Source organism: Delphinus delphis, chromosome 3, assembly GCF_949987515.2.
Source record: "Delphinus delphis chromosome 3, mDelDel1.2, whole genome shotgun sequence".
Classification (NCBI taxonomy): Eukaryota; Metazoa; Chordata; class Mammalia; order Artiodactyla; family Delphinidae; genus Delphinus; species Delphinus delphis.
Window position 1 is genome coordinate 98,143,326 of NC_082685.1, and position 14,540 is coordinate 98,157,865.

At 51.7% G+C, this 14,540-nt stretch overlaps 1 protein-coding gene across 2 annotated transcripts; it reads right to left on the reverse strand.

The window, feature by feature from the left end:
• Positions 1–4,717: 4,717 nt before the first annotated feature.
• Positions 4,718–14,312, reverse strand: NR2F1 (nuclear receptor subfamily 2 group F member 1). 2 transcript variants are annotated; one of them, XM_060009159.1, is made up of 3 exons: positions 13,851–14,312; positions 10,878–11,405; positions 4,718–5,763 (listed from the first exon to the last, which is right to left on the reverse strand). In XM_060009159.1, exons 1-3 carry the CDS (start codon positions 14,308–14,310, stop codon positions 5,483–5,485), a joined length of 1,269 nt encoding a protein of 422 aa, XP_059865142.1. In that variant the 5' UTR covers positions 14,311–14,312; the 3' UTR covers positions 4,718–5,482. The 2 variants fall into 2 exon arrangements, with proteins under 2 accessions (XP_059865142.1, XP_059865143.1); XM_060009160.1 differs by lacking the exon at positions 13,851–14,312 and adding an exon at positions 13,528–13,574.
• Positions 14,313–14,540: the final 228 nt, after the last annotated feature.

Below are 14,540 nucleotides of genomic sequence, written 5' to 3' on the forward strand. Positions count from 1 at the left end.
AAGCACACAGACAGAGGCTTGCGCATGACCCTGCCTCTCTCCTTTTTCCTCTGAGCCCAGAGATCGATCGCTGACCCCACCGTTGGGCCAACGCTTTATTTATCTGGCTGCGCAATGATATTTTCAGCCTTAAGCGTTATATACAGCAAATGTCTTCCTAAATCAACACAATAGGATAGCTTGCGGAGACCAGCCTGGTCTCTCTTAAAGAAATCCCTCGCTCTCTTTTTTCCCTCCCCTCCCTTACAGACACCCCTTCTCCTTTCCATCTTTACAACTGAGGCTATTTTATACGTTGGACTGGGGGGGATTTGATCTCTTTCTATCAGCTTGGTTGGAGGAGGCCTTAGCAGACTAGGAGATGGATAGACACATTATCCACCCATCACTGTGACCTCCATCAGGGGTTCCCTTGTCAGCCCGATCCAACTGCCTAGACCTACTCTATTCACATGATCCGGATTTCTCAAAATTGGGGTGGAAGAGAAGGCGAGGGGTGGCCAATCGAGTGTGCAACCTTGCACCGTGTTAATTGTTTTCTTTCCTCTCAATTACATTCATAAACCTATTTTCTGCATTGCACGTTATTTCTTTGTGCTTCAAAATTGAAACCACGTGCAGCCTTCTCCCCTCAGCGCACACAATAAATGCGCTGCCCCCTCCCCCAACCCATCACACAACTATTTACATCTTGGTTACTCACTCTGCGCTCCGGCCCAGGAGAAGAGATTGGCCCCGCGGGACTAGGTGAGGCTTTGTGAAAGCATCTCTCAAATTCATATCTCGGCCCCCTAACTCGGGGAGAGGCTCCTGAGCTCCCCTCCCGGCCTCCTCCCACCCCCTCCTCGCACAGGTGGTTGTGGCTTACTCTGGGAGAGCTAGCACGGAGGACATCTAGGGAGAAAGGCAGCTCAGCTGTATCCGGCCGGGCCCGCCCGCTGCCCGCCCCACACCCTGGCCTGCCGGCCGCCGGGGGTCAGCGGTGGCGGCGAGCTCGTCTCCACCGGCCCCTGGTCCACGCGCCCTGGGCGCAGCGGAAACCGCGTAGGGAGCGGCCGCTCCCCTGGGAGCCTTCCAGACCCAGGTTCTCCCAGGCAAAGAAGTCCCACCATAAATAAATAAATAAAGTCCAAAGGCGGGGGGAGGGAGAGCTGGAAAATGGATTCGCTGACAAGGAGAGATAATAAATGAGAGGCGCTTTCAGATAGATATCTCAGACGTGAAATTGCGCCCAGCTGGTTGTGTAAGCAAACAAATAGTTTCATGTTAGGAACTCTCAACTTGTGGCTTGATGAATAGAACACGACAGAGGTAAATGGGTCTTTAACTCATTTAGGAATACAACTCTTTGGCTTTCCAAGTAAAAGGCCCAGTGACGCCACGAATCCTGAGCAGGCCCTCTAACAAGAGTTTTATTAGTTCCCACTTGTGTTTCCCTGAATCCCCTCCCCACGCTGCTTTACGGTTTCCCATTGCAGAGACATTCAGGTGATTTGTTCTGAGGAATCGAGGAGCTTACGAGGTGATTCTGCCGCTGTAGGAGATACAAGGACTGCCTACGAGCGGAGGAGGAGAAGCAGGATTTTTTAAAAATAAACTTTTGCACACTCCAAGCAGACGGGCTCAGGTAGGCTTGGGTGCAGGGGCCTCCAGATCCCCAGCGCCCCTGAGCGCAAAGTTGGGCGGAGGGGCTTCCAGGAGCGGACGGAGACCCTTTGCGGCTGCCAGAGACCAAGCGCCTGAACCGACCGAGGTGCAGAGTTCCGGAAGCCAAGGTGGTCCTGGTGGCCGGGAGGGAGGCCGATCCCCACCCCCGGGCTTCCGCCAGGCCTGGCCGCAGGTTGGGATGTGCATGTCGCGGCAAAGGTCATATTTTAAGTCCTTTGCGCCAGTCCTTGTCCCTCCGCGGCAGATGAGGCGCAGCTATAGTCCCTAGAAATTGCCGGAGGAGAGCAAGTCCCAAGACAGACTTTTTTGGTGCTTTCAGCAACGTTTGTGGCTAAAGTAGTTTAAACCGACTTCAAAGCCCCCAAAATTCTCAACGTTTGACTTTCATATGTCACAGTAATTTCCAGAGGGAAGTCACCTTGTGTGGGACACTCTCCAACTGTTAACATGGGTTTCCTCTGACCCTGGGAGTGCCCGTCGGTTCTACCCCACCCAGTTCACCCAGCCCCACTCTCCTGAGTCCTCCAGCGGACTTTCTGGGCTACACCTGCCTGCGGCCTCACACCTGGGTTCCAGGGCTCCCCCTGGCGCTTGGCTCTAAGGTGGCTCAGTGCTCAGGGGCCTCCGGGCAGCCACCCAGGCAGAGGAGACTCCCACCTGCTCCTCGTGGCCTTCTGCCCAGCGGCTCCAAGGGTCTGAGGTGGCACAGGATCCTGAGGGGGCACCCCGGCCTCTAGTGGGCTGTTGCTCCACACTGCGAGGGGCCCCCGGGCCGCTCGGCCCTTAGCTCCCCCGCCATGGCCACTGGTCAGCCCGGCCAAGGAGATTTTAGATGGCCGGGAGCGGAGACGATGCTTCCTGTTTGTCGGAAGCTTCACCCAGTGGCTTAGATGCCTGTCTCAGTTCGTAAACCTTCCCTTAGCCCGAGCAGATTCATGGGGCCCAACTGCGCGCTCTGAGAATGGAAAGCCTCGGGCTGCGGACAGCCTGTCCTGCTCTGCAGGGGCGTCCACATGGCCCCTGGGAAGGCTCCATCTCTCTGGCTGAGACGCACAGAGAGCTCTGAAGATGGCTGTCTCTCTGTGTTTAATGCAGGCGGGGACTACCCCAGCCACCAAGGAGACAGCGGAGGAGAAACCCACAGCCCGCAGATCCCAGAAATGGCCTCTGGGCATCTCTTGCTCATCCCCAGGGCCTCCTGGTTCCTAGACCAAACCTGTGAGGGAGTCTGTGAGGCCACAGGAAGGCCTGCTTTTCTTCCTATGCTGTGCTGGTCACCCCCCACCCCCACCCCTCCAGCTTAGGCCCAGGCTTAGAAAGGTCACTGGGATTCCCCAGGCTGTAGGCTGTTGAGCAAGAGACAAGTTAGCACTGTCAACTCTGAGCCCTGGAACAAGTGCTTCCTACACCCTGGGCCTCAGCTTCCTGGCCAATCCCACTTTGGGTGCCTTACGCTTGGGCCTCCATATTGAAATTAATTGAAAAATACGTTTCTGACCTACGAAAATGTTTATCTGTTTTCATCAGAGGGATCACACCGTAATGAATATATTTACATCTCATTTCAAGAAAGGTAGGAAAGATCGGTGAGTGCTTGGAGGCAGCTCGGCTCCCTTCAGCAGCCCCCCGCAGCAGCCCAGCCCACCCTAATCCCCCCACTCCCGGGAAGGCTCCCTGAGACTTCCCGGGGGGCGGTCAGTGGTTAAATACGAGTTCTTCCCACGATCCTCCTGCCTTGGGTGCACAACCTGCAAAGAAGTCAGCCTAGACCCAAAACCATTGCCCCTGGGTGTGGTGCAAGGGTGAGGCCCAGGGCCGGGTGGGACCTGCTGGAAGGGAGGAGGGCCCCAGGGGCTCCACACCCCACATATCCTATCCGTCTAGCTGCCCTAGGGCTCGGGCCGGTCCCCAGGCGGACCTGCAGGGTCTTCTTCACAGAAAGCGGTGGCATTGCCGGGCTGCTCTGCCCCCAGAATATTAAAACCTTAGGTGGATTGGAGCTTGTTCATGCATTTTTAAAGGGGTGAGGCCACCTGGAGACTTGTAGACAGCAAATTGAGAGCAAAACTTTGCCACTGACTTCAGAAAGTAAAGCTCTTGCCTCATCCGTGCCTGTTTGGGGCTGGGAGAGAAGGTGAGGGAAGAGGTGTTATTTTAAAAGACCTGGCTTTATTAATATGTTAAGAAAAAGCTCCCTTGGCAATATGTGTTCTCACAGTGCCAACTTGGATCCTATAAAACATTCGTGCTCCGAAAGCTGTTGCAGAGAGCAGACCCACACACACCCCAAAGGGGAGACCTCAGCAGGAGGTTGCTGCCCTGAAAGGGCCACTAAGACGCACACACCGCTTCTGGAAAGAATCTGCTCCAGCCCAGCTGCTGGACTCCCAGGTTCCAGGTCTACACTCCTAAGTGCCACAGTGGGGCCCTTCCAGATGCCCCACAGAGCTAGAGGGCCCTCCCGGGAAACCCCTGTGACAGGGTCTGGAGTGAAGGGCAAACTGTAGCCAGATATAGTGGACCACAGGAGGAGCAAAGCCAGGGCTCGCAGCTGAATCCCCAGCTTTCTCTCCCAGAGCTGGGAAGAGGCTGACCCTCCAGTCACAGATGGGACGCAGAGGTGTCAGAGTGGCCCTCTCCATGCTGAACCCCCCCACTGTCAGGGCTCCATCCTCTCCAGCCAGGCAAGTTCCCACCTGCAGATACTGAAGCAGGCAGCGCAGAGACTCAACCCCGAGGGACCGGGCCTGCTCCAGCCTCCTGGCCAGCTGCGTGCTGGCTGCCCACCACCTACAAGGTCACAATGGCTGCTGCCGGCACCGAAGTGCCCTGACACCCACCCCCCACTCTGTCCCATGCAGAGCCTGGCCTTCCGCATTTACAAAACCAAAGCAGCTGCTTGCTTTTAGGAAATAAATCTAGCCAACTTGGTAATGGACCTTAAAAGTTTTCCCCCTCACCCCGCCATTCTAATAATAATCAGAGTGGAAATTAATTGGAGGGTTCTCTTGCACTGATGACATCTGTCAAGCAACCAGACACGTGGGTTTTGCTAAATTCTTTTATTTTTTGTTTAAATTTTCACTTCAATTTTAATTCTTGAAGAACAGCCTCGACAACATATATCGCACTCATTATAAGAAGCAAAGGGTTATATCAAAAATTATTAGTATAGAATCACAGGAAATCTGGTTTGGAACCAGAAAAAAATACAAAACAGATATAGATACATAGACACAGGACAATTTTTTTAATAATTATTTGGAAAATGTTATTTTCCCCTAATTCTTGTTTCTTTTTTATGTGCATACGATGTTTAAATTTTACAAAAAAATGAAAATAAAGACTAGTATTTTACAAAATGAATAACAATGTGTGTGTGTGTGCGTGTGTGTGTGTTTCTACATAGGATTCGGTCCACTTCCATGTGTGTTGTTTTCTGTACAGAATATATCCACATCTGTCCACAATAAATCCTGGAAGGTCCGTTAGTCTCCTTCTGTTTTATTAAAATTTTCATGGTCCTCTCTTCCAAATTTTTTTCTTTTTCTCATCAGACACAAGGTCTTTTTCCTTTCCTTTCCAACGTGTCCACAGATCTGACACTAAAAAGAGTCTCTTTTTCTCCTGGTTTGCAGCTCGGGTTGCATTTCTGCACGGTGGGCTGCTCCTGTCGCCCTGGCCCTCCTCCCCGCTGCCCGGCCCACCGCACCCTGCATCGGCCGCCTGGTGTCCCCGCGGCATTGGAGTCCACGGCCCCCCGCCGGTCCTGTGAGTCTCTAGGGGGTGGGGGCAGGTGGGAAGCGCCCAAGGTCTAGGAGCACTGGATAGACATGTAAGGCCAGTTGAAGCTGCTCCCAGACAGTAACATATCGCGGATGAGAGTTTCGATGGGGGTTTTACCTACCAAACGGACGAAGAAGAGCTGCTCGATGACCGAGGAGGATACGGTGCGCAGCGAGGGCAGTCGTAGTAGCAGTTTGCCGAAGCGGCTGGGCTGGTTAGGGTACTGGCTCCTCACGTACTCCTCCAGCGCGCACTGCGACTTCTCCTGCAGGCTCTCGATGTGGGCGGCGTCCGACAGGCCACAGGCATCTGCCCAAGCAGCCACCGGAAGGAGAGACAAGGGGAGGGGGCACACGGTTAGGTCAGCGGACAGCAAAGTCACAAACAGCAAGCCGTTCATTTTACTTTTTTTTTCTTTTAAGGAGCAAAGGGGAAAAAATAGAAATAGAAGGAAGAAGAAAAGAAATCCTCCCCGCCATGCCTCCCTACTCCTTCTTCACTATTTCCTTCCCCCGGCCCCCAACACAAATACAAACAAATCAAACTCCCACCAGGCCTGGGGAGCTGGAGAGACAGGCACACACTTGAAGAGGCAGCAACCTCTCCAGTCCCTTTGTTTCTCCTCTTTCACCTTTGGATTAAATAATGTACGATGCTGGAGCCATGTTTGCTGTACACAGCAACCTGTCCTCCACCTTCAGGGGAGCATCTTTTCCGTTGTGCTCATTAAAGGGAGGATTTCTGCCCCTTCTGCCCCTGGTTTTGGGGTATTCAGGAGCCCTGACTAAATATGCAGCCTGGAGGCAGTTCTAAAATGCTTCTTGGAGTCCCCCTCTCAAACCTAAATGACCCCAAGCAGAAACCTCAAGGAGAACCTAGATTGTATAGTGAATAGACACATGCGAGGGGGTAAGAAATCATAGGCTGGCAGGGCCTGGCATCAGATCAAGCTCCTGCTTTGGCAATAGAGGATTTGCGATCCACTCTCTATGCAAGCAAGAGCTCTGCAGCAAATCCTCAGCCAGGGTGAACACTTCTATCTGTGCCTTAGATCACGTAATTGAAAATTGGTCCCATCTCTGTAAGCTGTATGATAATCAGAAGGAATATGGCTCAGTTACTCCAGGCTGCAGAAAGGAGACAACTTCAGCGATCAGACACAAAGCTGGACCGGAGACAGCTGCTGTTTCTGCTTCAGAACTGGGAGGTGGGGAGTTGAGGGGGGATTTGGGGATATAGGCTTCCTGTGGCAGGACCTGTACCCAAGGAAGCATCTCAAAACCTGTGTGTTTAATCTCACGTCAACCAAGGGCTCTTCTTGGTCTACTAAAAATATTTCAAGACAGCAGTTTATACTGTATCAACTAACTAGAGGCAAGCAAATGGAGGGGAAGGTGGAATCAGAGGAATGAAGTGAAGGCTTCCTCTCTTGGTTCAAACACCCATGTTGTTTCCTGTATTCATAATAAATATTTTAAAAACAGGAAGATCACAGAGGAGCCCTTAGCCAGTCAGGAGGTCGACTAGAGATCAAAGGCAGAGTTTGCTAATATATATAGATCTGGAAAGAAATTCATGCATGGCAATGCCCCCAAAAGGACACTGTATAATTGTGAATGGATAAATGTGACCCTAAGAAGACACAGCAAATGATTCAAAGCGAAACCTGGGTCTGCTGAGTTTCTGAGCTTTATGTCTCTATTTCAAGAACTGGGATTTGTAAAGCATTCTAACACCTTCATCTACAAGGCTATGGCCTTGAGCAAAAATACAAATAAAACTAGTGATAATTCAGGAACTTCTGAGGCAGGTCTCCTTTGACCCCAGATCCAGATTGGGTTCCTCTCAGATGTCTAATTACTCTAGCCAGCCATTTGGGTGCAGTCACACTAGCCTGACCTGGGAAGGCAGTGAGATTTTATGGTTAGCAGGATGAGGGCAGGAACAGTTTGGGGCTTCGATGCTTAGAGAGGGGACCCTGAGGGTCTGCCCTTGGCTTTGCTTCCTAACCTCGTCCTGCTGAATGACCACCATGCAGACTCTTATTTACATATATCTTCTTTGACATGCATTCTCTGCCCCTTATGCCACAGGATACCTCTCAGCCTCAGAGAATGCAGTATGAAAGGGACCCACTGATACCCCAGCAGGTTTTTTTTTTTTAAAAGACCCATATGGAGTCTCCTCAGGTTTGTAAAATATTTATCTGATATTTACACTTAGGGCCCCCAGGGTGCAAGGTCACTACCCTTCCCCCAGCTGGGCTACTCCAAGGGAGAGAAGCCCAGGAAAGGCATGCCTGGGCCCTGTGTTGCCTGCATCGAGTTCTTTCCTCCTCTGAAGGCAGAATGCCTGTAGCTGGGCCCCGCTGCAAAGTGCCAGCCGGCCAGCCCTGTAGCCTCCCTCGGGCAGGAGCCTTAATTTGGGCTTGGCTTCCCACTCTAGATATTCATTCCTACTTTGGATATTTCTGCAACAGAATTCCCCCAACTGTGGACTGACAGTATGAGCTCTCCGATCAATTGTCTGGTTGTGGTAGCGAAACTAGGTGAGCAGGGGGTGTGATGCAGTACATATTTACACTCCATGAGTTATACCCAGATAAGAAAAGGAGGCAGAATGTGCAAAACCCATGTCTCGCTTTGTATATGGTAGTGTCAATGTGGGAACCCTCAATATTTCTTCTACAGTATCTGGAAAAGAAATTATGTAAATAAATAACCATTACCGCTCAGGCCCTCCCAGCTTAGCCTTTGTAGTGCAGAGAATGTATTTCATGTTGTGCATTCAGAAGAGTTTAGTGTTCAGGAAATATAGATGTAATCAGCTGCCATAACTAGAAATCAAAGTTATTATTGTGCTGAAAATGGATTTCTTGTATTTATGTTAACTAGAAGGCTCCTTTCGGGGAAAGTCTCATTTATCTGAGAGAATATTGAGGTGTATGAATTAATGAATTTTTTAAAAAAAGTAAGTTCAGGTCATGACCTAGTCCTTGGATGCTGTCCAGAATATTAAGGATTAAACGTACCATCCGGAGGCCAAATGTGAAAACCACCACAGGGAACCCCCGTGCCAGCTTCAAATACTTATCCGGAGTAAACCTCGTTGGACAATATGTCTAAAACTGTCTTTTCCATCATTCAAAGTTTGCTTAAAAGTTGGATGACTTTGAGAAGGCTTCCCATGAATTCCCTTCTGGCTAGCAATCAAAACAAGTTTAGTCAAAAGTAGAAATGTGTTGTATGGATAAGGGGGGTGAATTACTACTGACAGCTCTATTTCCACTTTCAGATATTCTTCTTGCAATTTTTCCAACAAAATAATGTTATTGTTCACTTCTCGGCCTCCCTTACACCTTGAAGATTTGGCTTAAGAAATATCTTTGTGAAAACTTTTTTTTTAAAGGAACACTTTTCACAGGGACATTTTAGGATGGAAAGTTGAAAGGAAAGCATGAATAATTCCACAGTCTTCCTTACAGCCTGCACAGTCCTTGCCTCTCTCTGGGAAAGGGCAGGAGATCAGAAAAGTCAAGGGGGTTCAAAGAACCTTAGGGGGGGGACAAGGAAAAGGGAGGGAGACTTTTCTTGAGAAGACCTCTGTCCAGCTCCAAGTCACATTTCTGCTTCAAGACACCTCACTGGATGAGATTTTAAAACCCCAGCTTCCCCGACACTGGCTTGCTTCCTGATTAATTTGGCTAAAGAGCTGGGTAGTGGAGAGCCAGACAGGCCCCAGGCCTGCCAGAGCTAAAGCAGCCGGGTCGCTGCTTCCCAGGCTCTTTGTCACTTTTGAAAAACACGTTTCCATCAAGAAGACTTATTAAGATAAAATGCATTCAAACACCGAGGAGGCTATTCAATAAATCTTCCATTTGTTTTAAGGTTCGCACTTTATCCTCTTGCAAAGAATAACTCCCTCTCCCACTAGCAGACCTGCATTTGCACTGAAAGTAAAAGGGGGGCAGTCCAAGTCCACAGCTCAGGCCACCCTGCATACAAATGAGATGCTCTTGTCTAAATAAATTATCTGCTGTTCAGATCGATATTAATACTACATTTGCTACATTACAATATTGTGCAAATTTAAGAGTCATTTTAATACAATGTAAATATGATTCTTCACGCATGAAAGCCAGGAAATATTGATAGATTATACCACTGCTTACTGTTCAATGAGGCCTTGGGAAAGGGGTTTTGCCATCTCTGCTCAAGAGTGGTTTTAATTTGGCCTTTGGAGGTCCTGCCTCTAGGATAGATTTATTAGGATGGTTTATTTGTTCTCTGAATGGAGGAATTAAAAACAATAGCGCCAATAAGGGTGGTAAACCGGCAGCTAACCCTACTCACAGTGGGCAAGGCCCGAGACCCAGTTTGAGCAGCTCTGTTCCCCACCAGCGTCCTTTCTGGCTTTGTTTTTATTTCCCCCCATTACCTGCTGTCCTGGGTGTTTATATGTTTCCCTCTTGCAGGTTACAATAATAAAAGGGGGGCAGTGTTCTCAGAGGCTCGGACCAGAGCCTTCAAAGACAACATTAATGCATTTTCCTGGAAGTTAATTTGAACCATCTATCATAAGAGAAATTGTTAACATGCATGTTACCACTGCCTACATTTAATTTGATATTTTTAAGGCACTCTGTTAAATTTCCAATGTTCGTGCGTTTTGCGTGGCTATGAGATTTATCTCCGGGGCGGGAATCCTCCCATACTTGCGGGTTCTACAGTATTGCTTTTGTTTTTCATCTTTCTTGATTAGATCGAATACGTTTTTTACGACCCTCAATAACCTCAGCAACTGCAAACATGAATGGTTTCCGATAAGGGAAAATCAGGATGCAATAAAGCGGGATTATTTATGATTTATTTGCCCGTATTCCTCTCTTTCTCCCTCTCTGTGTCTCACTGTGTCGGGAAAGTCAGCCAGGGAGCGTGCCACACAGAGGAGAAAGCCACATTCCCACGTTCTCTTCCTTCCCTCTCCTCCCCCAGAAACGCTGAGCTCCGGCACACACGCACACGCACATCGCACACACATGCACACCGCACACACGCGCAGCCAGACGGATCCACGGCACCGCCTCCCCGCCCCACCCCCCGCCAGCCACGCGCCCGCCGCCGCCGCCGCCGCCGCCGCCGCCGCAGCCGCGGCCCCGCGCGGGGCTCCAGGCCGCCAGGCCGGGCCACCTAGCCGTCCGCGCCCGCGCCGCCTCAGCTCCCGCACCGCGGCGCTCCAAAGATGGCAGCGGCGCCGCCGGCCGCTTCCCCGCGCGGGGGCCACAGGTCCCGGCCAGGCCGGAGGTCCGGCGAGGGCCCGGCCGCGGCGGGTGCAGCGGCGCGGCGCAGGAGGCCGGGCCCGAGCGGAGCGGGGCCTGCGGGCGCTCCCGGCGCGGCCTGCCCTCACAGCGGCCGCAGCCTCACCTGACGTGAACAGCACGATGGCTTTGAGGCAGCTGTACTCGGCCGAGTCGACGTGCAACGCCTTGAGCTTCTCCACCTGCTCCTGGAAGATGCGGATGTGGTCCATGAAGGCCACGACGCGGTCGGCGGACATGGGCGAGGCGTGCAGGCCGGCGGCGGCCAGCAGCGGCGCCACGTGCAGCGGCATGGAGCACTGGGCTGCGTTGAGCACGAACAGCTCGCTCCAGGTCAGGCGTAGTAGGGACACCTGGTCGGTGATCTGCAGATCCGGGAAGAAGGGGATGTTGCGGGCCCACTCGACGGCGCTGAAGAGCAGGCGCGCGGCCAGCTCGCAGATGTTCTCGATGCCCATGATGTTGTTGGGCTGCATGCATTGGCTGCCGTAGCGCGACGTGGGGTAGGGCTCCGCGCGCAGCAGCAGCGAGATGTAGCCGGACAGGTAGCAGTGGCCGTTGAGGGGGTCCCCGTTGGTGAGTGCGTACTGGCCTGGATTGGGTTGAGTTGGAGGCATTCTTCCTCGCTGAACCGCTGACGAAAAGAAAGAGAGAAAAGAGGCAATGTGCATCCAGGGGGCTTGCGAACATCCCGTGCCGCAGCGCACCCGACACAATGCGGAGGTTCTTCCCGCAGCCACAAGCGCCCCAGAGCATCTCCTTTGGCGCTCGCTCTCACAGCCCATACCCGGAGGCAATCTGGGGTGAAGCCCTCCAGCTCCGCGGCTCGGTATGCCCAGCCGTCTCCTGCGCCCCTGGCCACCCCAGCCCTGCCAGAACTAGGCCTGAGTTACGGGCCCCCAGCCCGGTATGGCCAAGAAAATGCCACCCAGCCCCTCGACCACCAACAAATCACACACAGATTAATGAAATCCCACTCACCCCTCCAGAAGGAACCAAATCAGGGTAAAACAAAAACAAAAACAGGCGAAACCAGAGAAAGGTGGTGGTTCTAGGCAAATGCCTAGCTGCCTCTTCATTTGCAAGCAAGCTGGTTTTGCTCAAAATGTTTCCATATTCTCTAAAAATGCTACGGAATTATCCTTAAAATAGATACAAGTTACATACCCTACTAACCACTTAACAACTTTTGAAGAGAAAACAAGTATCCTGCACCCCTCCCCTATCCCCTCCTCCCCATCGCCCCACACAAGGTTCTCACTGTTAAAAGCAACAAAAAATTGAAAAAAAATCAAGAAAAAAGTTGAACTTACAGTAGCCAAACATTATTGAAAAAAGTGGAAAATATAATTAATGTCTGTCCTGCGCGGTGCCACTGCAACCTGCAGCCAGCTTTTGCCCAGTGAATGCACGAGCTTGCAACTGCAAAAACACTGGATTCATTAACCATCTGAATGCAAAACGTAAGCATGCTTTGAGTTCTTAAAGCTGACCAAAGTTTTTTTTTTTTTTAATGTGTATGTTTTACTTCAACAGTGCCAGCGTTTTAAATTGCCATGTAAACAAAGACAACTTTAGGAAAAGTTAGGGCTACTGAACTCTCCCCCCCCAGCAAATTAATATAGATATGTCCATGTACACGTAGCTATCTTACTTCAGGTTATACACTATTTTCTTAAGTTTGCATTGATTCTAATTTTAATGCAAGCCCCAGTGCAATTTAAGCTCTTGAAACATAATGACTAGAATACTTTTTTCTAATTACAGTTTTGAACTTGGCAGTTATTTTTCAATTAAATGAGAGTACAATTCAAAGTTTTTTGCTTTGTTTTGTTTTTTGTTTTTCAGATGCCTATAAAATCTCCCTGGAGCTAGAAATGAAGTCGTCATATTTGCCTGCTCCTTGAGATCTGAAGGAATTCAATTTCTTTTCTTGTGGCATATAAAATATAATTTTAAAGTCAGTTACAAGAAGGAGTAATCTACATTCTACAAAATTGACTGGATCACTAATTTGACTATAAGACATCTTTAATGATTGTCAGGAGATAAACTTTAATTGTAAATGGCTAGATATATTTATAAGAAAAGTGCTGCATCTCTTGCCACATGAACATGAAGCATATCTAAATACAACATCAAAAGTTGTGTTAAAAGAAACCAAAGCCATACAACACAGGGATTAAATGATGTGGAAGCTCATGCCAGCTGCAGTCTATGCATTATAGCCAAATCAGAAGGATCGGTAAATGCCGCTGTAAATTGTAATTTGTATGCAGTATTTAAGCAGAGGGTGGAGTTTGGTGAAGAAATAAAACGAGTATCATGCTTTAAAAAAAAATGACACAACTATGAAAGCACGGTTCAGTCACAAACTTTCCTTTGAAAGTAGAGGGGTGAAAACAAGGCCACAGCTCTGGAGGAGGCGGCCCCAGCTCGGTGAAGAGGAGAGGGAACCAGTGAACAGGCCAGAAGCCCCCCTTCCCCCCTAATTAGACCTACAAGTGCAATAAATCTCACTCCTCTTTTTCCAAGCTAAGCTTCCAAAAGGATGATGCAGTAATGAATCTATGGTTCAGAGTACTCCAGTCTCCAGCCCTCCCCCATTTTAAATAAAGGGCATGAAGAGGTGGAGGGGAAAGTGGAATGAAAAAACACAGAAACAGAGTTTTCCGGGGGAAATAAGCACCCCTCCCCAAGTTCATGCCAGCCCAGCCCCAAGCATCCTCACGCACACGCGGGAAAGAGACACGCACCGAGCACATCCAAGACAGAGGGAGGGGATTTTAAGCCACAGCTCACGATCCCAGGGACAAAATCCTGAGCAGGCAGAGGGTGGGGTGGAGGAGCCGGGGAGAGGAGCGCAGGCCGGGAGGGGGAGGCAGCGGCAGCGAGCTGGGGTGGGGGGGGGGCGGCTGGAGACGCCGGGGGAGGAAGGTAGCGGGGACAGGAGAAGCTGGGACGGGCCGGGACCGCAGGAACCCCAGCCCCATACAGCAGCCACCCCCGCGAGAGAGAAAGAAAGAGGGCCGGGGAGGCGGGCGAAGCTCAGGGAGAGAAGCACAGAATAAATATTCACCTTCCCGCCTCATGCCCACTTTGAGGCACTTCTTGAGGCGGCAGTATTGGCACTGGTTGCGGTGGTGCTGGTCGATGGGACAGTTCCTGTTGGCACGGCATGTGTAAGTTAAGTTCCTGCGGACGCTCCTCTTGAAGAAACTTTTGCAGCCCTCGCAGGTGAACTGGCCGTAGTGCTTGCCGCTCGACTTGTCCCCGCACACCACGCATTCGATGTGCTGCTGGCTCTGGCCCGAGCCGGGCGGTCCCTGGCCCTTGTCCCCTGCCGTGCCGGGGGTGGCGGGCGCTCCGGGCTGGCCCGGGGTCTGCGGCGTGTGCGGCGCGCCCGAGCCCGCCTGCTGCTGCTGCTCGCCGGCGCCGCCGCCGCCGCGGGCCGCCTGCGCTGCGGGGTTGGGGCCGCCGGGGTTGCCCCCGGCCACGTCGTCCTGCGGATCTCGCCAGCTGCTAACTACCATTGCCATATCTTTGGGCCCGGGGAGCGCTGGGGGGAGCCGAGCTGCTCGCCGAGGGCCGCGGGGCGCGCGGGCGCGCTGGGAGGGGAAGGGGAAGGGGAAGGGGGGAGGGGGAGGGGGCGGGGGGCCCGCCCGGCGCCCCGGGGTCGCGGGAGCCGAGCCCGAGCCGGGCAACAGCCGCTGCCTCCGCCGCCGCCGCCGCCGCTGCCGCCGCTACTGCCTCGGCCGCCCCGCTGCTG

Coding starts and splice junctions, on each gene's coding strand:
- NR2F1 (XM_060009159.1), bottom strand. CDS start 14,310: ATGGCAATGGTAGTTAGCAGCTGGCGAGATCCGCAGGACGACGTGGCC. Junction 11,406..13,850: donor AGTGGGCATGAGGCGGGAAG/GTGAATATTTAT, acceptor TCTTTTCGTCAG/CGGTTCAGCGAGGAAGAATG. Junction 5,764..10,877: donor CATCGTGCTGTTCACGTCAG/GTGAGGCTGCGG, acceptor CTGCTTGGGCAG/ATGCCTGTGGCCTGTCGGAC.